Source organism: Xiphias gladius, chromosome 4 (assembly GCF_016859285.1).
Source record: "Xiphias gladius isolate SHS-SW01 ecotype Sanya breed wild chromosome 4, ASM1685928v1, whole genome shotgun sequence".
Lineage (NCBI taxonomy): Eukaryota > Metazoa > Chordata > Actinopteri > Istiophoriformes > Xiphiidae > Xiphias > Xiphias gladius.
In genome coordinates, this window is record NC_053403.1 from 14,796,556 (window position 1) to 14,820,204 (window position 23,649).

The 23,649-nt window shown below is 40.2% G+C and overlaps 1 protein-coding gene across 1 annotated transcript in view; it reads right to left on the bottom strand.

The window, feature by feature from the left end:
* The window catches only part of nbas (NBAS subunit of NRZ tethering complex), a 164,929-nt gene that overhangs the window by 140,601 nt on the left and 679 nt on the right, over positions 1–23,649 (bottom strand). Inside the window, exons 2-14 of the mRNA XM_040125994.1 lie at positions 23,436–23,487; positions 22,520–22,556; positions 20,486–20,563; positions 19,712–19,759; positions 18,538–18,581; positions 14,360–14,493; positions 12,841–12,974; positions 8,870–8,968; positions 6,905–7,043; positions 6,756–6,821; positions 6,508–6,636; positions 6,032–6,095; positions 4,130–4,422 (exon numbers count right to left, since the gene is read on the bottom strand). Coding sequence (XP_039981928.1) covers positions 4,130–4,422; positions 6,032–6,095; positions 6,508–6,636; positions 6,756–6,821; positions 6,905–7,043; positions 8,870–8,968; positions 12,841–12,974; positions 14,360–14,493; positions 18,538–18,581; positions 19,712–19,759; positions 20,486–20,563; positions 22,520–22,556; positions 23,436–23,487 — 1,317 coding nt within the window. The remainder of the gene's footprint in view (positions 1–4,129; positions 4,423–6,031; positions 6,096–6,507; positions 6,637–6,755; positions 6,822–6,904; positions 7,044–8,869; positions 8,969–12,840; positions 12,975–14,359; positions 14,494–18,537; positions 18,582–19,711; positions 19,760–20,485; positions 20,564–22,519; positions 22,557–23,435; positions 23,488–23,649) is intronic.

Here is a 23,649-nt window from a genome sequence, read left to right on the forward strand (position 1 = left end):
GTCTGAGAGTCTGCCCCGGGTCTGGCACAGGCTCCAGAAGGGAATCATCATTGGATGCACCATTTCACTGATCTTCTTCACACTCTCCATGAACATGCTGGTCCGGCTGGTGGGTGCAGTGTCTCGTGGAAGGGCTGGCCTGGAAGTAGCACTACACCTTGCAAAAACCAGGCACGGGGGAAGGATAGGAGGTTGCTGATCCAGTATGAGGTGTGAGCATAAATCGAGGAGAAGCAAGCCAGCAGGATGGTTGGAATGCAGCAGCAGGGAGCGTGGACAAGATGGGAGCAAGCGGTGGAGCAAAAGTCTCATGGGCGGAGCTTTGGAAAGCAGAACCCTAACGAAAAACATTCTTAATCCAGGCTGTCTACAATGTTCTACCAAGCTCATCCAACTTGTTCTATTGGGGGAAGGTGGAGTCACCAGCTTGCCCTCTGTGCCTGAAGAGAGGGACCCTAGTGCACATCCTCAGTGGATGTTTTAAAACCCTAGGCTTGATCAACGCCGGCTAGGTCACCTGGGTGAGGGTGTCTGATTGTTGAAAGACCCAAAAAGCCCGATGACCCCAGGAAACATTACTGAGGATGTGTCCAGATGCATCACAAGATGAGGTATGTTGAAAGTTAGGCAAGTACAGTTGGTTTCATATGAATAAGAAGATTAAGAGGATTCTAGCCAGTAAAGCAACCTAACCAAATTCAAAAAAGATTTTGTTAACTGTGCTGGTTTATATAAAAGCATGCACCACCTTCTCACAGTCTGGAGTTTTTGGATTTTTTCATTTTCATTTAATTTTCATTTAAAATTTCATTTCATTTTTTCATTTAAAATGTAATTTAATTCTGCAAATTGGCTGTGGTAAAATGTTGTAAAATGTCAGAAATTTTTAACTGATAGACAACAGGTCAGGGAATTACTAAAGTGATGACAAAGTGCATACAAGTGTGTTCAGTGCTAAGCAGAAAATGTTAACCAACACACTAAAGTAGCAGGATTAACATGATAAACATGATAAACATGATAAACAGTACACCTGCTTAAACCATGAATGTGTGAAGGAGAGCAGGCTTAACCTCAGCATGTTAACACTGTTATTGTGAGCATGTTAGCATGCCGATGTTAACATTTAGCTCAAATTACAGCTGCCATGGCTATAGACTGTAGTCTTGTTACCATAGATATATTTTTCTTTGGTAGTAGCAGTGGTGGTTTTTGTCATTATTATTAATATTGAATTAGCCTGGCAACACATGTCAACACATAATGATGCTAAAAGAGGTTTTGTGTCATATCAGTGTCTCGCTAAAAATTTTGATCCAACAACATCCTGACACTTCAGTTTATGCAGGCCCACACAATGTGTATTAAAGTACATGAGTGCAAAAGCACTGACTTACACACACACTGAGTATCCATCTCTTTCTGCGTGTAGGAGTACAAAGCAACACATTAGCCAGACTGTGGTTCCTTGAGGGCAATAAGAACCCCACACAGTTAAACCTCTCGTAGGAGGACATCAAAAACTGCTTCCTTCTCTCTCTGGATTCAGCTAATAAAATTGTTAGCAGCCCTAACAGTGTGCTACTCATATATAGGCAGGGTTACGCCATTGAAAGCATCATCAAACTCCTAAACAAATGAAGAGGCTGACTTGAGGAAATAACCCGGAATCACTTGTTCGAGTCTATTCACAGTCAATTGGACCACAACCCTGACCGAGGTGAATCTTTGAGGAGCGATCAGGTCAGTCTGGTTTCTGTGTGAGTGACACAGTGTGGATGTGCGTAGTGTAGAAAAGTCAAACTATACAGACCTAACACAAGTGATATGTCAGCACTGATGTGCACAATAAACCAAATATGCATGCATGCATATACTTACACCTACGTACATACACATGAAGATAATACAGACACCCCTCCTCCTCTTTACACACATACCTATATGTATGTATAAACAGAAAAAAAAGAAACAATTCCAACAGGAGAGCAGCAGCAGCAGCTGGTGAAGTGCCGCGGGTACCAAGTGTTACAAAGAGATAATAATGATATATTACTTTGTAACTCTCCACTGTTAGGATTGATGGTGATGACTAATGGCATCTAATGATGATGACAATGATGAAGAAGGCAGCAGATGATGGGTCATAAAAATGACTGATGAACCATGCTCAAACTTGGGACCGTCGAGAGCCGATACCACTCTCGCTGTGCTTTATGATAGAGCATGTTGTTGTCTTTGCTGCAATTTGTAGTGAGTAGAAACAACAGCCATATTTCTAATGCAGCAATTAGCATTTCAGAAAAACCCCTGGGACTGAGAAATAGTCTTAAAGCAGACTGAACATCTTGCTTGGTTTTCATTCCTCGTCAAGAGCACTCTGGAGCTGATCCAACAAAACAATAGCACTTCACTGAACTGGAAGAGGATTTATGTAGTCAGAAACCAATTTTGCAGATCAGCCTGTTATAATTCCGTCAATGACCAAACAGATTCATACGACGTCCTTCAGTTGCTGCTAAATTAAGTTGCCAAAAGAATTGCATAGTTTTATGGGAAATGCAATATCCACCATTAAAGACAATTGACAACTGCTCATAGGACATGATTACTGGCATTACATTGAGGCGCATGTGACTCATGTATCAGTCTGAATCTGATGTAGGCCTTACAAAAGGTCCTGTATATTTAGGAACTAAGTATCTTTAAAAATACCAAATATTTAGGTACATAAGTATTTGTACAGGGACACAATTTTCATAACTTTGCCTATGTATAGAACCATGATGGATTTGAAATGAAGACTTCAAGATGTGAATGAAGGGGTTTAACAAAATACCACATTTAGGAATTACAACCATTTTTATACATTGTCCTTCATTTTCAGAGGCTCAAAAGTAATTAGAGAAACCATTATTTTTGACACTTGGATGAAAATCCTTTGCAGTCAATCACTGCCTGCAGTCTGGAACCCATGCACATCACAAAATACTGTCTCTTCCCTTCAGATGTTCGCCAGGCATTTACTGTAGCCGCCTTCAGTTGATGGTTGTTTGTGGGTCTTTCTCCCCACAGTTTTGTCTTCAGAAATTGAAAACCATGCTCAATTGGGTTGAGGTCAGATGACTGACTTGGCCATTGACAAATATTCCATTTCTTTGCCTTGAGAAGCTTTTGGGATGTTTTCGCAGTACACTTAGGGTCATTATTCATCTGCACTGTGATAATTCTGTTAAACCCCTTGAATTGATGATGAAAGTCTACACTTCAATCACATTTTGATGGCTTTGTTTCAAATCCATTGTGATGGTGTACAGCAAAAATACAAAAATTGTGTCACTGTACAAATACTTATGTACCTAACTAGGGAATATCAGTTTGTCAAAATTAATTTATAGTAATGTGTTAGAATGAACTGCACGTCAGCACTGGCATTGTTGTTTAGAATGCTGAGCTGAAAGATCATTCAATTGCAAACATGAAGGCTTTCCAGCATCAACACTGACGATAGCTTTTGTCACCTAAGCGCATAAGCATTTTGTTGTGTGTGCTGCAATGAATAAGTAAAGGGTAACAAAAATCTGACTCTATTTTCTCCCCAATTGTTGATATGCTGACTCATTCTGACGACTCCTACTGGGTTAAACACACTGCAACTGCAACCTAACTTGTCAAATCAAAATACCTGTCCAAGCAGGTCACACCAGGTATGTGACTGTTGTGAAATATGAATATAAGACTTTTCCACAGAGTCACTGAGCACTGGCTGTTTACCACAATGCTAACATGATGATGTTTAGCAGGTATGATGTTTACCATGTTGACCATCTCAGTTAGAATTTTTTTATAGAAAGCTGTGCAATGGAATAGACATTGTTAGACAACTGCCATGCAGCGTTCTTATTATTCACCCTTTATACCATCAAGCACTTTCAAATCTGAAAGTATTCTAAAATTCAAACAGGAGCACTCCATGAGCTTTCACTTGTATGAGCACATTCTGGAGACAAAATTCAAAGTTAATGCCCTTATAAACAAGATGCTCAGAGTTTAGTGCTTCGAGAGAGTTAGATTAATCACAGCATGTGCACCTGAACACTAATATTCCAGTCATTTACAAGCCTCCTACCTTCCTCTGGTACAGTTCCTCTGGTGTTGTTGACCTCAGGCTCACCAGACGGTAGTTCTTGATCACGGTGCGGGGGCGCTTGCGTGGCGGGGCAAAGCGCTCCATCTCCGTCACGTAATACAGACCCTGCTTGATGTAGCCAAAGTAGCGGGCTTTGGCCGAGGACTCCTCGTCTGAGTCAGAGTCTCCTCCATCATCGCCCTCCTCATCCTCACTGGCCCCACCGCTCAGGTTGCTCTCGAGGCGCCCACGCTTCTGGGCAAGCTTCACCTCACACTGTGGATAGCAAAAACCTAATATTACGAATGAGATGGAGGTACACTCAGAGAGCAAAAATTAAGAAGAGGTTGGAAGTAGAAGAATTATAGAACCGTATAACAAAATAAACAAGTGCTGTAAAAATAATTTCAAATTATACTGCAAACATGCAAACAAAGCCACAGTTGTATTTCTACATAAAAATGCATCTGTCTTGTTGGCCCAAATCATAAAGTGAGGGCTGCAAAACAGAAGAACACCTTTTCCCAATGTTTGAGACAGTCAGATTTACAGCCTTTGACCAGGACAGCTTTCTGATGTGGAATACAGACACTTGTTTTCCAGCAGGAAGTGAAGAATGAAAAATGAAGCATGTAATGTAGTGCAGCGCAGTTCAAATCTAGCTGTGCTTACACTAGTAAACATACTTAATTTCAAGCCCTCATGCAAGAGCAGCAGGCTGTCCGAACATAAAACAAGCGCAAAGTCAAGTTGCTTGATAGAAAATCTAAATACCAAGCTGCCAAAGTACTTTCTTCCACTTGTATTGTCCTGTTCTCTAGTTTTGTGATTGCTTCAGTTGGGGAAAAAATTATTTCCCCATTTTTCATCTGCACTGTGTAGCAAGTGCTCATATTTCGTAGTGATGCCACTCTGGGTTTTAGCTCACTAGAGAAAAATAAAATGCTGGCCCTTCCAGCAGAGCTCTGCTCCCAGCTGGGGGATATAAAACATTTAGCACCTGTAAAACATTAAGCAATTTAATCAATGAGGAGCTGAGGTAGCTTCCATAGTGCTGCATTAATACGTTACCCCAACTCATCACACACAAGAAGATGCACGTGTACTAATCATCATAAATATACACGGTCACATTATTCCACATCTGTGGAAGCGTACAAACAGTACCCTCTTCAAGATAATTTCAAGACACACTCAGCTGCAGATATAGCTACAAGCACCCATCCCCTGACTTCACGCTGAAGCAAGCTGATGAAACCTTTCCGCAGAAGACAGTCGGCTGGTAAAGAAATCTGTTTTGCTCTCCTAATGCTTTCAGATACAAAAAACAAAGAAAAAACCAAAGAAAAGCAAATGACTAAAATAAAAAAGCAGGGTGCTGCGATATCAGGGTCCTTTGTGGAGGATAAAGAAACAGGGATACATATTTCATCATCACGCTTTTTCACCATTATTAGAAACGCATGTACACATGTTTTTTTACACAATGAATCTCACAACTGAAAATGCTTGCATGAAGTTAAACACATGACTTCAGGTTCAAATTTCTGTTTGTCAGGAACACCTGGGGAATCATATCAGCTCACAGTGCAAAAGATCTATCACAAATCAATGCACACATTTGTGTTGTAATTGATTTTCCTGTACAAAAGACTGTACAGCTGCACAAACAGGCACACACTCAGACACATATAAGCAATAACACAAGCATAGAACTACACACACTCACAAGCATGGACCTTGAAGAGGAAAAATATTTGCTTGCCTTGGCATATGGTTGTATGTCTAGATAACTATATAATTCCTTGAATAAGACATGTCAAAGATCATTAAATGGAATCCAGCGTGTACTGCTGTGTCAGCACCAAGGTCGGCTCTCTCTAACCATTCAGGCCAAAATACCTTTTATTTTCTTCCTTCTGTCCAGCGATGTCTTCCACTCTGGGTTAATCTCCTCAAACCCTGGCTGAAGGGAGGAGTGAAGGATGGAGGAACCAAAGAAGAGGGGAGGGAAAGGAGAAGAGATGGAAGGGGGGTGTGTGGGGAGGATTACTCTGCTAACTCTGTTTACACTGACAGCACGCAACAAACAGACGCTCTGCCAGCTCAGGCCAGCGATGAAGCAGAACATACACACATGCCACATAAATCGGCAAAACATTCTGCAAATATAAGTTCTCCCTAAGCCTCCTCACTTAATTTCTAAAGGGAACACACAAATATACACACAATATTTGCGCCAGGGAGTGATTACATTAATACAGTTAGTCGAGCAACTAATGTACAAAATATTAGCAGGACACCGTTTTATTCTGCATAAGGAAAACCATGCAAGCATAAACACAACACAGTTAAACACAAGCAGCTTAGAGGTGAACCTGTTGGTCTTGGCTCCATGTGGCCCTCTGTTTGAGCGAGGGGACGTCCCAGAGAGACAGACGACCAGAGAAGTGGATAACAGCCAGGAGAGTGCCATCGGGGCTCAGGCTCATGCGGAATACACCGTCCTGGACAACACAAATGCAGACACACACAATTTTGGATTAAGACAATGCTCCCTAGTCCCTTGCAATTAAACGTTTAATTGGCAATGATGCAAACAAAAAGACGAGGGCCACTGTTCTACCTTTTCATCACCTTGTCTTGAAAAGAATCTGAAGCTTGGGATCCTGAAGAAAGATCTCTTCTGATTCTAACAGATGACAAGAATGTGTGTGTTAGATACTGCTTGAATTCTTGTGCATGAAAGTGTGTGTAAGTGTGTGGTCTCCTCACTGGATTGACATCGTCCTCGTAGCTGGTGACCTGCTTATAGTGTGGCGAGCCAGAGAGAGCCCTCCAGGCCGTGATGCCACAGCAAGAGGCCTTAGACGTACTGTCATCCCCCAACTCACAGCCTCCCACCAGCAGCAATCTGGAAAACAAGCAGACACACACGCACGCACGCACACACAAACACACTCATAGTTTCAACCTCCATGATTGTGCCCCAGCAGATCAATTAGCACTACATAACAAGGACAGCAAATTAAGGTGGTCACTGCGAGGTCATCCTTCAGTTTGGGTAAAAGCCAGGGTATCATGAGTATTCGAAAAACTGAATTCCCATTTAGCAAAGTACTGGATTAAAAAGTTATTTAACAGAGATAAAGGTCTGGTTGGAATCAATTGCCAGGTCCAGTTAAGACACAAAGAACACCACAATGACCACAGTGATCTGTAGGTCTGTCTTTGCACTGAAACAGAAAAGATGCGACAGTGGCCAGGAACTCGGGGGAGGTGTGGATGTAGCACTGCTGTCCAGCTCAACACTGCCCCCTGGTGCAGAGGCCAAGATCTGAGAGTGAGTTTGTAAACTGACAGAAAGCTGTTTATTTGTGTTAACATAGTAGCTCAAGTCTGATATAGGCTACCTGTTTTGTATAACGTAATCTAAGGTTTCATTAAAATAGATGGTGGACAATTTCTAGCACCCCTGATGCATATCTGCATACTCTGCACAAACATTCGCTATATGAACTCTTTCTTTAATTCTGATAATGAAAAGATCACAACGTCTAATTGCACATCTGGAAACATTTCTGAGCATTTGTAATCCCATCTGTGCACCACAGAATATAAAACACGTTATATCTTCATTAATATACTAGTAGTATTTTCATATGTAGGTTCGGCTGTTTAAATTGTTTTTCTTCTATCCAGTTTCTCACCTTGAGTTTTTTTCTTATCTCTAGCCTATTCTCTCTGTTGCTGACCCAGTTTTCACACATGGATCATTAAAGTTTCATCTCATCTATCAGTTGGCAAACATTTGACAGCAGCTGCCAAAATCCATTAAGCTGCCAAACCAAGCTTCACAGTCCAAACTAAATCTGGTTTGTGCCGACTAGGGGAGCACGTTGAAAACACTAAGGTCATGGGGTGTGAGCCAGACATAATTAACCAAAACCTCTGACTGCTAAGTGGCGAAGAAGGCCAAGGACATTCTGGACTGCTATAGTCAATTCCTGCAGGTATTGCATTAAAGTGATTGCTTCATTTATTCCTGAGTAAGCCCCTTGGCCTTGTTCCATAATGTAACATCTTATGCCTGTGCAGGAATGTCTGCATAAGAACATTTTTCAGGACTTATCTCATGATGTTTTTATAGTATATACTGTATATTTCATTAGAATAACCTGTCTGCCAAGCAGCATTATTCATGGTAAAATAAAGTTTTAGTTTAAGTTAACTGTACTGCAGCAAACTCAAACTGAGTTTTAGCTCAGTAATCAATATAATACATATGTATGAGCATATTGACGACATGTTGGAGTGTACTCATATTGCCCCTAGATGTCAAATGATGAAAGCGTTTGAAATCACTCAGCAACTTTAAAATTCAGATATTTAAGCTGTACATGGCCTCACATATCATCACTGGCAATGGGTTTAAGGATGAAAATTGATTCAAAGGCTGTATGAGGATGTCGGTAGATGTCTGAATATTAATGTATGAAAAATACTCTTGATGAAACACTGTTCTAATAGAAGTAGGCTTGGAGTACAGCGGCTGCAGGAAAAATGATATGTCTGAGGGCGTCAAGTGAATGCTACAAGCAGTAATTAAACTGAGATTGATAGATTAAATGCTAAATGTTGGCAAAAATGTTCCATTTCCCAAAATATTCATTATTTCTACTATATTCTACAAACACTCCAGGCTGATGGGTGTTGGATTGTTGGCAACAACGTACTTACCGGTGGCCAGGGTGGTAAATAGCTGTAGTGATGCCATGGGAGTAGTGGGCAGAGAAACTGAAGCTGTGGTTCTCCTGAAAGTTCTGAGTGGTTCCCACACTGAGAGAGAGAAAGTAAGGTCACATGACAAGTCACCTGTAATTGAACTCTGGCAGATAAACAATCAACACATGAACACTCATATTGAAATGTTAATGATGAGACAAAGCTGTTTTGGGGAAGATGACGGACCAATTTCAATTCCAGCTGCAATAAAAATGAGACATGGCAAAATATATAATTTAATTTAAGTGGGCAATCTAAATTAGATTGGTACTAGAGGAGATGTTTTGTAATTTGTTGTGTAATTGGTGGGATATCTCACTGGGGAAATGTTTCCTCACAATGTAAACTGTATAGAGAGAAGGGGAAATGGATGTAAAGAAAAGAGGGAAAGAAAGAGAGCACAAAGGAAATAGCTGAGAGATTAAAAGGTTCCCACAGTCTAGCTTCCTCCAGTTCTTTAGGTGTTTATGCTACAGTGAAGCAGTTGTGTATGTTTGAACACACACTTACATGCAGAAGTGCTTGCACAGGCCAAGAAGAGTGAGAGAGAGGACTTACTGTCAAGGCTCAGCTATAATTCTGAAATTCTAATTTAAAGTGTTTGAGCAAAAATATTGGAATGCATTCATATGAAAAGGAAGAGTGTGTATAAGCTCCATACTGAAAATGAACCTTTAAAAGCAAGCCAGCACTTTCAGAGTAAGTCTGGTGCAAATGTCTCCCCCGCCTCTTTCTCTCTCACACACACACACACACACACACACACACACACACACACACACACACACACACACACACACACACACACACACACACACAGAAACTCTCAACACACACCCACAAACACACAACACACACCCACAAACACACACACACTCTCAACACACACACACACAGAGAAACTCTCAACACACACACACTCTCAATACACACACACAAGTTTGTGCAGCTATCCTTGTTAGGACACTGCATTGACTTCCATTCATTGTGGACAGCCTAACCCAAACCCTCACCCTAACCTTAACCTAACCTCCATTCACACCTTACCCCTAACCTTAACCATGAGCTGAGAAATGACATTTGCGTCATTAGGACGTGGCTTTGGTCCCCACGAGGACTACTAGTCCCGACAAGGTTGGTTTTTATACCGCAAAAGGTCCCAAAGAGGTATCAAAAATGTGTACACACACACGCCATGATAGTTTCAAAGGCAGCTAACACTATTTATCTGCCTGTAATAGAAAAATAAATCAGAATTTTCCTCTCTTCTCAGCAAAAATCACTATGCGTGCAGAACTGAAGGGAAGGCCTGGAGTGTGGGATGACATCTGATCGAGATTCAATACACATGCACAATCTCAACCTGTGTCTTGGAGTGTCAGCGCACTCAGGCTTGGTGTGACTAGAGCAATCATACAAAATGAAATGGGAAATGTCTGAAATAATGCCATATTATATAATGGTAAATTAAAAATGGAAGGTGTGGGCACCCATGAGGAAAACACACGCATAGACTCTTGCAAGCATGCACATACAAAATCAAATGTCATTAATCAAATATTCAAAATGTGTGTTTGAGGATTGGCAAGCAAGGGAATTGGTACTCAAAGAGAGGTGTCACTCCTCCTGAACATTTACATTTTGACAAAAATGCAGTATCAAATTCCACAAACAGGGTTTACTGTCCCGTAAAGGTCAGAATATACAATACATGCATTTAAATGAAAAGATACTAAAGCAGCTCAGAATGGATCTGTGTGTCTAAATGAGGTGCCAGATCTTTGAAAATGGGACAGTGATAAACAACTAGCAAAGACTATGTGCTCGCTGCTGAAACAGCTGAAATGCTGAAAGGCTTCAAGTTACAGTTGAAGTGGCATTCGAATTATAAACACTGAAAGAAGCTGAAGGTCAGGGTTTGAAGTGTCCACTTAAAAAAGTTAAAGTTAAAATATCAATGGAAACAAGAGAAGTCAACATTTTTTAAGAAAATGTAAGTGTGCTCAGTTATGCTGAAAATTGCAAGTGCAGAAAGTGTTAACAGGTTAAAATGTCTTACATTTTATTTGTTTGCATCTGAGATGTTGAATGGGAACTGCAGTTTAAGATGAATCACTGAGAGCAGTTGAAGTGTCAGTTGAAGTTGAAGTGTTGAAAGCATTTGAAGTGTCTTTTGAAGTTAGGAGCCAAAGGCAGTTGAAATTAGTTGAAGTACAATCGCTGAATTCATTTGAAATTGTAATTTAAAATTAAGCCTCGTAGGCAGTTGAATTGTCAGTGTGTATGTAAGCTCTGAAAGTTTAACTGTAAAGAGTAAGATGAAAGCTGTTGAACTATTAATGATTAAAGCAGTTGATGTTTCAACTGAAGCTTAAGCGCCAGATGTAATATCAGTTGGTATGTACGGAGTGACAGCAGTTGAAATGTCAGTTGGAGCATTTGAACAGTCAGTGAAAGTGATGTACTGAAGTACTGAGAGAAATTAGTGCCCGTTCAAGTGCATAAACTGAAAGCTGATGTCAACTGAAGCGTAAGCACTGTAAGCAGCTGCAGAAAACTGTGTCTTAGTGAAAGTTGTGTGAGTTAGACGAAGCTAAAGACGATTTTTGTTGTTGTTGTTCCTTAGACCCGGAAGAGTTTGAAGTGCCAGTTGAGACGTGACCATTAAAATAAGTAGAAATGTCAGTTAAAGACAAAGAAAGCATTTGAAATGTTAGTTGACATAAAAGTATGAAAGCAACTGAGTCATCACTGAAAGCAGCTGAAGAGTAAAAGATGAACGCAGCTGAAATGAGAAAAATTTCAGTAAAAGTAGAAGCGTAGCGTCTGCACTGTGTGCAATTAAAATTTAAGTTGAAGTGTAATATCTCGAAAAGGAATCCCTGCCATGTAAAGCTTAGAATATAAAGTACACACGTTTAAATCAGCAGATTAATAAAGCAGCTAAAAATGCTTCTAGGTGGCAAACACAGTGTTCTTATCCATATTGAAGACATCATTCAAGCATTCACAGTGTAGGTTGGAGAAAGTATGTGAACTCCTAGGCTAATGACATCAACAAAACATAATTGGAGTCAGGAGTTAGTTGGTTAAGATTTATTACTCTACCAGGACAGCATGCTCCATGCTCTCCGATAAAAAAGGTGCAGGGAGCATCATGATTTGGGGCTACTTTGCTGCCTCTGTGCCTGGACAGGTTGCCATCACCGAGGGGAAAATGAATTCCCAGGTTTATCAAGGTATCTTACAGGATAACGCCAGGGTGGCTGTCCTCCAGCCGAAGCTCAGTAGAAGTCGGGTGATGCAGCAGGACAGTGACACGAAAACATCAAAGTAAATCTACGACAGAATTACTTCAAACAAAGAAGATCCCCCTTCTTGGGTGGCCCAGTCAGAGCCCAGCCCTTAACCCAATAGAGATGCATAACCCGACCAGACATCCTAAGTATATGGCCGAGCCAAAGCATTTCTGTCAGGAGGAATGGACGTCCTAAACGTTGGGAGGTCCTAAACGTTGTGCAGGTCTGATCCGCAGCTACAGGAAGCACTTTGAGATTAATGCTACCGAAGGAGGTTCGACCAGTTATTAAATCCAAGGGTTCACTTATTTTCCCAGCAGCACTGTGAATGTTTAATGGGTGGGTTCAATAAAGACATGAAGGATTATAAGTGTTTGTGTGTTATTAGCTAAAGCATATTGTATGTCTGTATCACATTTTATGAGAAATTAACACATAAAGCCAGGTAATTCCAAAGGGTTTGCATACTTTTTCTTGCCACCTCATTTATTTTATTTTAATCTGACATAATGCTGAACATGAGAACCACCGTAGGTCATTTATTCATGTTAAGATATTGTGGCTAATAAGAAGGTGTTAGAACCCTGTTATTTCTCGGTGTAATACTAGAGCGGTTTTGTCTCTCACCTGACTAGATAGCTCTTGAGCCCGCCACCATATGTGATAACAAGCAGCTCAGCTGACCACTGAGCACTTGTGTTATACTCCAAGAAGATCAGTCCTGCCACTGCACAACTGAAATCCCCAGGAAAACTCACTACCTGGATCAAGAGAGAGATGAGGAAGAAAAGTCAGTGGCATTGTAAAAGTGACTGATGTAAATGGTAGAGGAAAACAGAAGACATAGAGAAATGTGTATAATTATCTATCAGTTTGTGTCCCCACCAATTCTTCATACAAGGGCAAACGACAAAGATACATCATAACAGCAGTGTTTATTAAAGAACATAAAGTAGAAAAAGGAGGGAAATGATGGGACAGGGAAAAAAAAATACGAGACAGAGAAATTGAAACAAAGACAGAAAGTGAGAGAGATGAGAAAGGGAGGGAAGATCATCCATGCACACTTTCTGTCAAATTGACTTTTTTATTATCTCCAGAAATAGCACCAGTGAGTTCGTTTAACAGTGACAAACAAGAGAAAAAGTACAGCAGAGTGGGGGGTGCTGGTGTAATTGTGCAGGCACACACACTGTAGATGCATAACAAAGTAGCAAAGTTGCACTAAAGGAATGAGAATCACAGACTATGAAAGATGTGTGCAGCTGGGGAGAAGGACGAGTGTCTGCGCTCATAGTCTCTGACAGGACGGTTGGAGGAGTGGAAGGAATGACGGATAAAAATGGGGGAATGATAATACGTGGCGCACAGAGGGCATTAAAGTGAGGGGGAACGGCAGCGCGAGGAGAGCTACTGAAAGATGTAAGGATGAGACACGGGGGGAGGGAAAGAAAGAAGGATCTAGGGAAGATGGGGGGAGCAGCAGGCGTGTGAAAAATTAAAGAGAGGAAGTGATGAAGATGGAGAAAAGAGGAATGGGACACCATGAGCAAAGAGGGGAGAAGAAAAAGCAACAGACAATGAATTTGAAATCTGGCGTGACAGACGAAGAGAGCACAGAGGGTGTCTGACAAGGAGACTTTCTCTTCAAAAGGTGACAGGCAGCTCAAAGTGCCCAGTAAATCTGTGCTACACTGAAACAGCGGCGCATGGCCCCACTTATCCCTGGAGGCAACATTATGGATGTCTGAATCCTCATAACTGTGTGGCTGAAAAGTTAGAAATACAGTCAAAAAATCTGCTGTAGCATACTATCAAGTCTTTTACTAACTGTCCAATAATTTCATTCACATAAACAAAACAATAAAATTGGCATATACAGCACTTTTCAAAGAGAATTTAAGGAAAGTTTACAGTGAAATAGATTAGATACAACATACTGTAATTGGACAGATCCAGATCCAGAAAATAAGGAGATAAAATTGAAAGTAAGCCAAGTGAATGCTGGGTTTCCATATGCTATGCCTAATTGCCTATAATTAGTGTCAATGCATGCACAAGGAAAAAAAAAAATCAAACACAAAGATAGCTTGGAGAAGATCGAGGTTGTTTGATGACGTTAAAGTGGAGGGACTAGCATGGTTACCGGCGGGATGACAAACAGTTCACTGCCCATGAGGTCGAAAAGGCGCACAGTGCCAGTGCTATCCGCGTAGGCCAGCAGGGTGCAGTCATGGCTCCATGCCACCTTTCGCCACTGGGGGTTTGGGTCCTTTGGCACTGTAACAGAAAAAAAAAAAAAAAAAAAAAGAAAGAAAACTTAAAAGCTCACACAAATAAAATACAGAAGAGAGAAGGAGAACAAACGGCAAGAGATTCAGGGAGCCGAGGATTTCCTATTAAGCCAGATGAGAAAACACTCTACGAATAATCCCTGGTGTTCTGTGGTGTGCAGCTGATGAATACAGATGAGAGATGAATGATAAAGCTAATGCCATACATCAACACAGTATGTCTAAGGACCTATCCAATTCATCTATGAAGGATAGCTAGAGTAATACATCTCAATAACTGTCTCTCAAAGACGCGCACGCACACTTTCACACGCACACTCACGATTGGGGGGGCGGTGGGGGGTAAGAGAGGTGGGGAGAAAGGGAGGAGGAGAACAGAGATCATAAATCCAGCTTTTATTGAAGTAAAGGCTACTGTTTTACCAATCTGCTGGCTCAGCAGTGCTGTGAGTGTAACCATATCGCTGTGATAAAGCACATCCCTGGCTGCTGGCACTTTCTCAAGGCTTCACCATCATACTTCCCTCTGATAGAAGAGCCGGGGCAGTCCGGCAGGTCTCTGATCCAGAGTCTGTTTTGAATACCTGATTATCTTATGACACATTAAATAGTATGGGGGTAATAGGGCACAATCTGTATATGTGAGCTGATTAGAATATTTAAGCATAGGTACAAATACATACAACCTTAAGCATATTTGGCGTAGTTTTCTTCATTTGGAGAACAGTGTGAAACATAATATGCCACCACGGGTGCTGTATCTGCTATGCAATAAAGTTATAAAAAGAACGTTATGTTTTTGTTGATATCACATAACAGTGCTATTGGCGTTTATTGTATTGAATTTCTTGGCCGGGGAATGCTGCCGCAACCCCTGGTGGCTAATACTGCAAACAAATGGAGGCGTCGGATATTGTATGACTAGAATTTTAAATGAAGAACAAAAGGAAGAAGTGGGAGGCGAGACAGACAAAGAGACCAACAAACAAAGGCAGACAAAGCACCCACTGAGAGAAATAATAGCTCCCCAAATTTTAAGGCCTAAGTATCAGAGAGCACCTCAGGAAAAGGCAATTTAACACACCTCTGAGACTCTTGACTGTGGAGGAGCAGACAAGAACATGGAGCTATTATAAGAGCTATAGGAACCAAGCCTCTCCTCTGTTCTCTTCTTGTTCTTTTGCTCCAATCTTTTCTTTATTTCACTCTCCAACTGCGTCCAATGCTATCTCGCTTCCCATTATGAATTGTATACAGTATGTTGTTCTGCGGCTGAGAGGGCTCCATTTCCACATAGATGGCTTTTTTGGGGAGCTGGAAAATTGGATGCTACTGTCCTGTTTTTTTTTTTGTTTTTTTTGCTTTTTTTCTCCCATCGATGGTAGGGGCAGAAGTTGGAGAAAATTACACCCGACGACCCAATAGAAGCCTTCTATCTAAAGCCTTGCAGATGCATTTATCAGAGCTCAACACTTATGAATTATGTACGGTGGTGGGGGACGACTTCACTGCAACAGGAGCAGACGGGGAGCGAGGGAGGAGGAAGACAAAGAGACAGAGAGTAATACACAGGTGTGGATGCCGCAAACACATTCACGCACGGGGACGTACACACGCGTGCACACTCCTCCATTAAAAGCAAATGCCATTAAAGGTAGAATCACACCGAAATCCATTAGGACAAATCTCCGTGAAATGAAATGAAATGAAGTAAAAGTAACATGAAAAAGAGAGATGAAATGGAATGAAAAAGAGGACGGAGGCTGAGGTTTACACAGGCCCAGGGGCTACTGTTATCCACACTATGAACCATTAGAACAACGGCCCATAACAACAGCTAGCCAGAGCAGAACAAATATATATATGAGAGAGAGGGAGAGAGAGAGAGAGAGAGAGAGAGAGAGAGAGAGAGAGAGAAAAGGGGTGGATTAGATGATGAAAATGAGGGAAAAAACCAAAGAACAAAAGAAAAGGAGACATAGGAAGGCAAGGATCGGAGATTTATAAAATATTGACAAAAGTTTAATTCTGGGCTTTTTACTGAGCACCTGCTTTGTTTTTATGATGTGCTTGGGGCAGTGCGTATGTGTGTATGAACAGGTGTATGCACAGAAAATGTGAATAAAAAACTGAAATTCAGAAAGAAAACAGTTGCTTTTTTGTTGTTTAAAGTTTTTCAGTACATGTAGATGTTTGTGATAATGGCTTCTTTCAAACGATGACGATGGCTGATGGCTTTTGTTTTTGATTGTAGAACAGATCCTGGTGAAAGTGGCTGCCGTCTAGCTGCTGCTTTCAGCCCATTTATATAGTGTCCTCCTGTTGGAACTAGGGGGGAGACTGCAGGGAATTGCAATGAACTGCCATCTGCCATAGTGTCTTTTTTGATGCTGCTACTAGCAGGTGCCATTCAGAAATTTTCTAATTCTACACATAGTTGCTTTAAAGTGGTACAGCTGTTGCAGACATTTAAACCTACATTAATCTACTTTTTGGACACTTGGGGGCAGCTCAACGATCTGTAAACACAGCATTGGCATAATATCTGCTTATAATGTTGTTATGGTTAACATCTGACAGACACAGAGCAACATTAGCATTAATTTGGAGTCATGTTTTTGGCAACGTTATAAATGTGTGTCCAATATTCCCTTCCTTTTAGCTCTTTTTTGGTCTCCACCAGCTCCTGAGAAAAATATCTGGCTCTTTAGCCATTAAAATGCACCACTATATTCAGCAACTAGTTGCTAACCTTGGCTGAGTCGTGGTGGGCTGGTACCGTACAGTGGATTTATCAGAGCTTTTTCACAGAAAACAGCTGCCTTCTGCTCAAAACATAGTTGATGAGACTAGTGAGAATGAAACAAAACAGTAAAGTTGCAGGCTGCAAAACCAAAACTATGAGCTGAAAGACACTTAAATGCTTTGCAGAGTTGGGTCGGGTGATAATTGGGTTCACCACTACAAATGTCCTCGTTTACATTAAACATAATGATGTGTTCCATTATTAGCATAAAAAAATGATTAGTGTAGCTTTCAGTTATAAAAAAAAATACATCAATAAGGAACATCTAAATGTATTTAACTTTGCCCTGTGTCACATGTTTAAAACATCTGAACTTGGAAAAAGTTTGGTCCTCACCATGTTTAGATAGAGCAATTAAAACCAAAACAACAGGCCATTTTAATAGCTAATCAAACAATCAAGGCAATTTATTTTTATCAGCCAGTATGAGACTGTTTTTAGTGAGCGCTCTTTGTTGCTGTTCATAGTCTCTCTCTCTCACATATTCCAATTATCAAACATGGTGGTATTTCTGTTTGAAACAAACTCAAAAAGTGACGTGTACAAATGCAGGCAAACACAAGCAGGCACACGTAGACACGCACACACACACACGCACGCACACACACAGACACACACACACACACAATTATACATACTGTAAATTAAAACTACAGGTTAAAAGTCAAATATGGGCTAGGCCCATTGTCTCTCCTTTATAGTGGCGTCTGAGATCAAAGACAAAACTCAACTTTGGACTGAGAAATTGGGATCTACTGTATTCTATTATCTTCTATTTAGGCATGAGGTATAATTCAGTATAATATTCTATGAACCTTCAGTGGCATTGTATGATGACAATATGTACATTTTATTCCAAATTTTCAAAATTCTTTTGAATTTCTGATTTCATGCATGACAATAGAGTCATTGCACTTCACAAAACACTATCAATTTGATAATTTTATGAAATGTATTCTGTACTGTTCTCACACACACATGCCTGATCCGTCAAGACCCTAGCGTACAGTACAAGGACACACACATCACAGTCCTTCTAGATCCACACAACATAAAGGGCTACAAGTAGATACACACACACTGAACTGACTGTACTACAAAACAGTAACCATCACATATATAAACCAAATGGGGTTTTTAGCGAGGTGAGCTGTATGGGGATTTAGCTGCCATTGACTTTGAACTACAGTATGGGATTTTCAGAAGAAGTGGAGAGGGTCTTACCCTGGCACTTCCCAATGACTGAACCAAAGTCATCTCTCACAGACCTGAGGAGAAAATACACACACGCAGAAAAAAGTGAGAAAGCGGTGTAATTACATTGCACGACAGAGGGTGCACCCATACACACATGTAGCCTCACCTGACCTGGTAAAAGGTGGGTTTAAACAGCCACTGATAGCCTGCCAACTCAAGTAGCTTAACGGATCAAGCAGAGAGGGCCTTCAGAGTAGGCAGTGTTTAGACAGACTCTTAACAGAGCTCAGTGGATAAGGCCTTGAGCTGACTTAACACCCACTCACACCAACTAATGCCACGCAGCAAGGCTATAAAACACTCTGTGATTAAACAACAGTAGTGTGAGCAAAGGATACAAGACGAACCCACAATATCAAGTGTAGTGGTAGAGGTGTAAGTGGAGAGACTTGATTGCTCTTAATTACAACAGGTCAACTAACACACTATTCTGAGTGAAGTAAACAACATACTCAGCTTTATATGTGTATGAAAATGACTTCCAATTACATGAAGGGCCAAGAGGAAAAGAGGCTTCACATAGTCAAATTCATCTCTTTTTAGCCTCTGGAGGGCAAGACATACAGTGGCTCCAGAAAATGACAGATTTCAGATTTAGATTTTTAATACATTTGAAAAAAAATCCTGAAAATATGTTTTCACTTTGTCAAATCTCCAACACAATAAAATGTGCAAAAAGTAAAGAGGACTGAATACTGTCTGGAGCCACTGTATTTGTAAACGAGGTTCAGTGCTATTGATTTTCATTTCAATTTTGCTCCACTTGAAGCATTATATGATGCCAAGAGAGAAAACTGCTGAGTGAGTAAATTTCCTCTGTGTGAGGGGGAAATTGGATTTGTGTCTGAAAATAATTAAGACCACTCAATATGAGCACAAACATACTCATGTATGCTTTGGTCTCTTTTTCCATCCCTTACACACACACACCAATAGTATGAAAAGATTTTGGGAGCACTGGTATTTTCAAATTGTTAACATTAATTTTATTTTGCCTCAATAACCAAAGGTATTTTAAAGCGACTCAAATATGTTCACTATGACTGATGTGTTGAGACTTCACTTTTTAGAGAGGAGCTGAGACTATCATTCATACACACAGAGTGAGTGCCTAAAACAGTGGGATGGAGTCAATAATTACCTAATCTCCACACACTGGTCCTGAACCACTGCCAAGAGTTTGCCATTACTGTGAAGAAAACAAGAGAATGGTCGGGAATGAACCAGAAAAACAAATAAATGAGAGAGAACACAACGAGAGCAGAAGCTGAGAGGAGTATGTGGGGAAAAATAAGTAAACAAATGTCATTATGAACAATATAAATCAAAGTGGGAGCTGAAATAAAGACTATCCAAGGTGATTAATGAAGATAACACACTGTTATCAGTGGCAATGTACAAAAGAAAGTTTTTTTGTGTGTATAAGTGTGTGTAGCAGGGCAGTTTGGGTGGAAAAGACACAGACTAGAATAAGAGCCCAGGTTGGATGGCTTAAAGAGAGGAGGAACAATAATAATTGGGAGCATTAAATAGAACAAAGATAGTTTCAGAGGAAATTAAATGAGAGAGAAAGATATAAGGGCAGACAGAAATGAAATGGAAGGATCAGGCACATCAAATTAATGGACATCTCGAGTGTCAATTGACCACACTTAACACTGTATTACACGGTTGAATCGATAGCCAATTAAAAACTGTCTTTCTACTTGGTTTGTCTGTTGTAATGAGTACAATTAAGTGATTGGTTGAGGGGATACGCAAAGGGAGAGAAAACCAGGAGAGGGGAAGGCTTAGTGCATGTCAGCAACAAAGTAGCCCACGTTCAGGCATTGATCACAAAGAGACAGTGTGTGTGTGTGTGTGTGTGTGTGTGTGTGTGTGTGTGTGTGTGTGTGTGTGTGTGTGTGTCTTGCACCTTGCAAGGACCAGCTGCCAGTTGATTTGCTTGTTTGCCAGGCGGACAAGACCAAGAGGCAGAGAAGAGCTGGAGGGGCTGAGATTCGCAGGATCAACCAAACAAAGCAATCAGGAAATTAACACATTAAAGAGGTTGATAACTGCAAACAAGGGGCTGTATTCACCAGTTTCCTCTTAAGACACATTGCTGTGGCTGACATCATGTCTCTGAATGCATTTACTCTGTATGTTTACAGTGATTGGTTGAGAGGTGACCAGGCTGTAACAGTGAATATGAAATAAAATATTCCTCAACGCATAGGAACGTGGAGAGAAACTAGTTTGGATTAAATAATATTACATTAAATTAAAAAGAACAATTAATAAGTCATTAGTTAATTCAAAATTTGAATTAAATTATATTTACTTTAATTACAAATTTAATTTACTTAAAGAATATTTAATTAATTTAATTCTATTTTATTATTTAATTTACTTAAATTAGTTAAAATTAGTTAAATTTAAAATTGTATTGAATTTAATTCTAAATATACTATATTCTATATTTGTGAACGTGGCTTATATCAGTCCTCTGAACTGCCTCTAACTGACTTTTAGCACTAAAATGCTTTATGAAATACTCTGAGTTAGGAGAAAAGTTTCTCCTAACTCAGCCAGTCTGGAGCTACTTTTAGCCTTAGGATGTCTTGTGAATAAAATATGTCCCAAGATTTCTAAGCATTTTTGATTCTTTTTTTCGTTTGGATTTTTAGATTTTAATGCTGTATTAGTCTCAGTAATTCTTTCAAATGAAGTTTGCCTACTCTCTTTGGTTATCAAATCAAACTCCTGATCCTTTTTCATCCGCCAAAAGAGAAGGAGAGCTAAAAAAAAACAAGCATGGCTAGAGGAGTTCTTAAATATTTCACAAGGTTATTGATGGTACTAGCTGACCACCTGCTGCAAGGATAAGCAGGCCTTGATGCAAGGGTGCACTACACAGTCCACTACAGGCCACATCCAGCCGTCTGTTAACACCACCAGATACTGTGCATTAAAGACCAGGGTGGACAAGGTCAGTATTTTCAGATTCACACTGATTTTGAAAAAAAAACAAAAATCTTAGGAAATATAGATCTTGAACTGTTTCAGACGGTTTCAGTGAGACTTGGGTGCAGTAGATTTTAGGAGGTAGAGATCAACTAAGCTAAGTAGGGCCTCCGTCAAGGTGTAGTAATATTCACATCTGTTGCAAAATAAATTAAAGAACCAATGTCTCAGCTAAGCTTTGATTTTCATTGTCTTCATACGATGTCATATTGATGAAATATTACATTACTACACATATTCAGGAAAACAATACAAAGTGGTTTTGAATTTCATTGATGTTTCGCTCAGCCCATGCCATCATTTTATTTAGTGCAGCTATTGTTTAGGCCATTGTCTCCTAACTGTTTTACTAACTAACTGATCACCAGATGAGATGCATCAGGATCTGGGTAGCTTACCACCTTTCCTAAACAGCTTCCTGGGAAAAACCACGTATTGTCCTGATTTCTACATTGTAGCTTTTACAGGGATATTTACAAGAATTTCATCAGGGGTACAAGTTAACACTGCCTGTTGTAATTTGCATATAAAAAGAATGCTATACAAATATTTTAATTTTAATTTAATTTAATTTTAATTTTTCATTCTTAAGATTCTACTGCTATTTTGGTCCTTTTATGTAGCATATGGTGCCAGCCCTTAGATTTTATCTCACAAACCTGCATTAATAAGGTAGCTAATTTAAATAGAAAGGTCCTCACCATGCGTTTAAAAGTCATAGGTATGCTTATACTGTATGTTGATTGTGTGATTTATTCAAATGGGTGTATGAAGCCACGCACTTCTGTTTGGAAAAATCATACAAATAATAATCACAATCTAACACAGCTTCTTATGGTATGTCAGTCCATTACATTAGATAATAATGTCATGTCACATGTAAGTTTGGAGACACTGCCCTGCCTGTCACCCTCTGGATATAGCATAATGATGGTAAACTTACCTGTACCACAAATAGTGTAGAATTAAGCGGAATGGCCCTGTAAGAAAATCTTTACAGTTAGTATGCAGAATTATGGTAAATGGGTGATAGTGTCTTAGTTCATTGATTGGTGTATAGAACATCTCTTGCCATATTCTAAATTAAGATCAGAGACTGGAGTTAATCTAAAGTGAAGGTGGTGGGGGATTCAGTGTCTTGCTCAAGGACATGCAGGACCTGAAAATCAGCCTCTTTACCCAGATCCAGGCAAAAGTAGTCCGACACTACAGCGCTTCCCAGGACCAACAACTATTCATCAATGGATCTGGCACCGCTTAGTGCAGGATTTGGGGGGAAAAAAACTGTTTTCTTGAATATACAGACACACCACTATCATAACAGTCATGGTGACATAACCTTGACTAAGAAAACTTGCATATCTGATGTATCATGGATAAAAGATTTTCATATCTTACTGACTGAGCTGCCTGTGAGTGGGTGCCCATGAGTATATAGTCTGTCTTCATTTCAGATCGGGGCAGATATGTAGCTGCTTTCCATCCTACAACACAAAACTCTGAACCTGGGATTCCTGCGCACAAATTTTCATCAAGAAGTATTCCTTATACTTGCTGTTGTCTTGTGTTTTAATTATGGAGTAAGTCTTAAACACCTTCACAGAGTTGCTGGCCTACTTTCCTGCATTCAGCGACAGTGCTTGCTACCAATCCTACACTTTATTTCAATGGGAGCAAACAGTGGGCTAACACCCAAGCTACATAGAGGCAGACTGCACTGTAGGTACACTGTTTGCTGAATTTAAGGGTGATCACCATCAGTTTGGAAAAGCTCATGGCCACGGTCAGGTATTAAAAAACATATTTTGTGGTAAAGTAAAATGGCCCCTCCAGTATTCATAGAAAAAGGCAGATCTTACCTGTCACAGCTTTTGCAATAAGTGAGGTGTTGTGCTCTTTGTTCCCTCGCAACTGCAAATGTTGGAAATTGACAGGAGAGCTTATGATTCATCTCTTTCCTCAAACAAACAAAGTTGTGGTCGGTTGCTTATTATGTACTGACAATGAATTTCAAGTGAAAGCATCACGGATTCCTTTCATCCTTTGGCATGGGTAACTTAATGGCAATGTGTA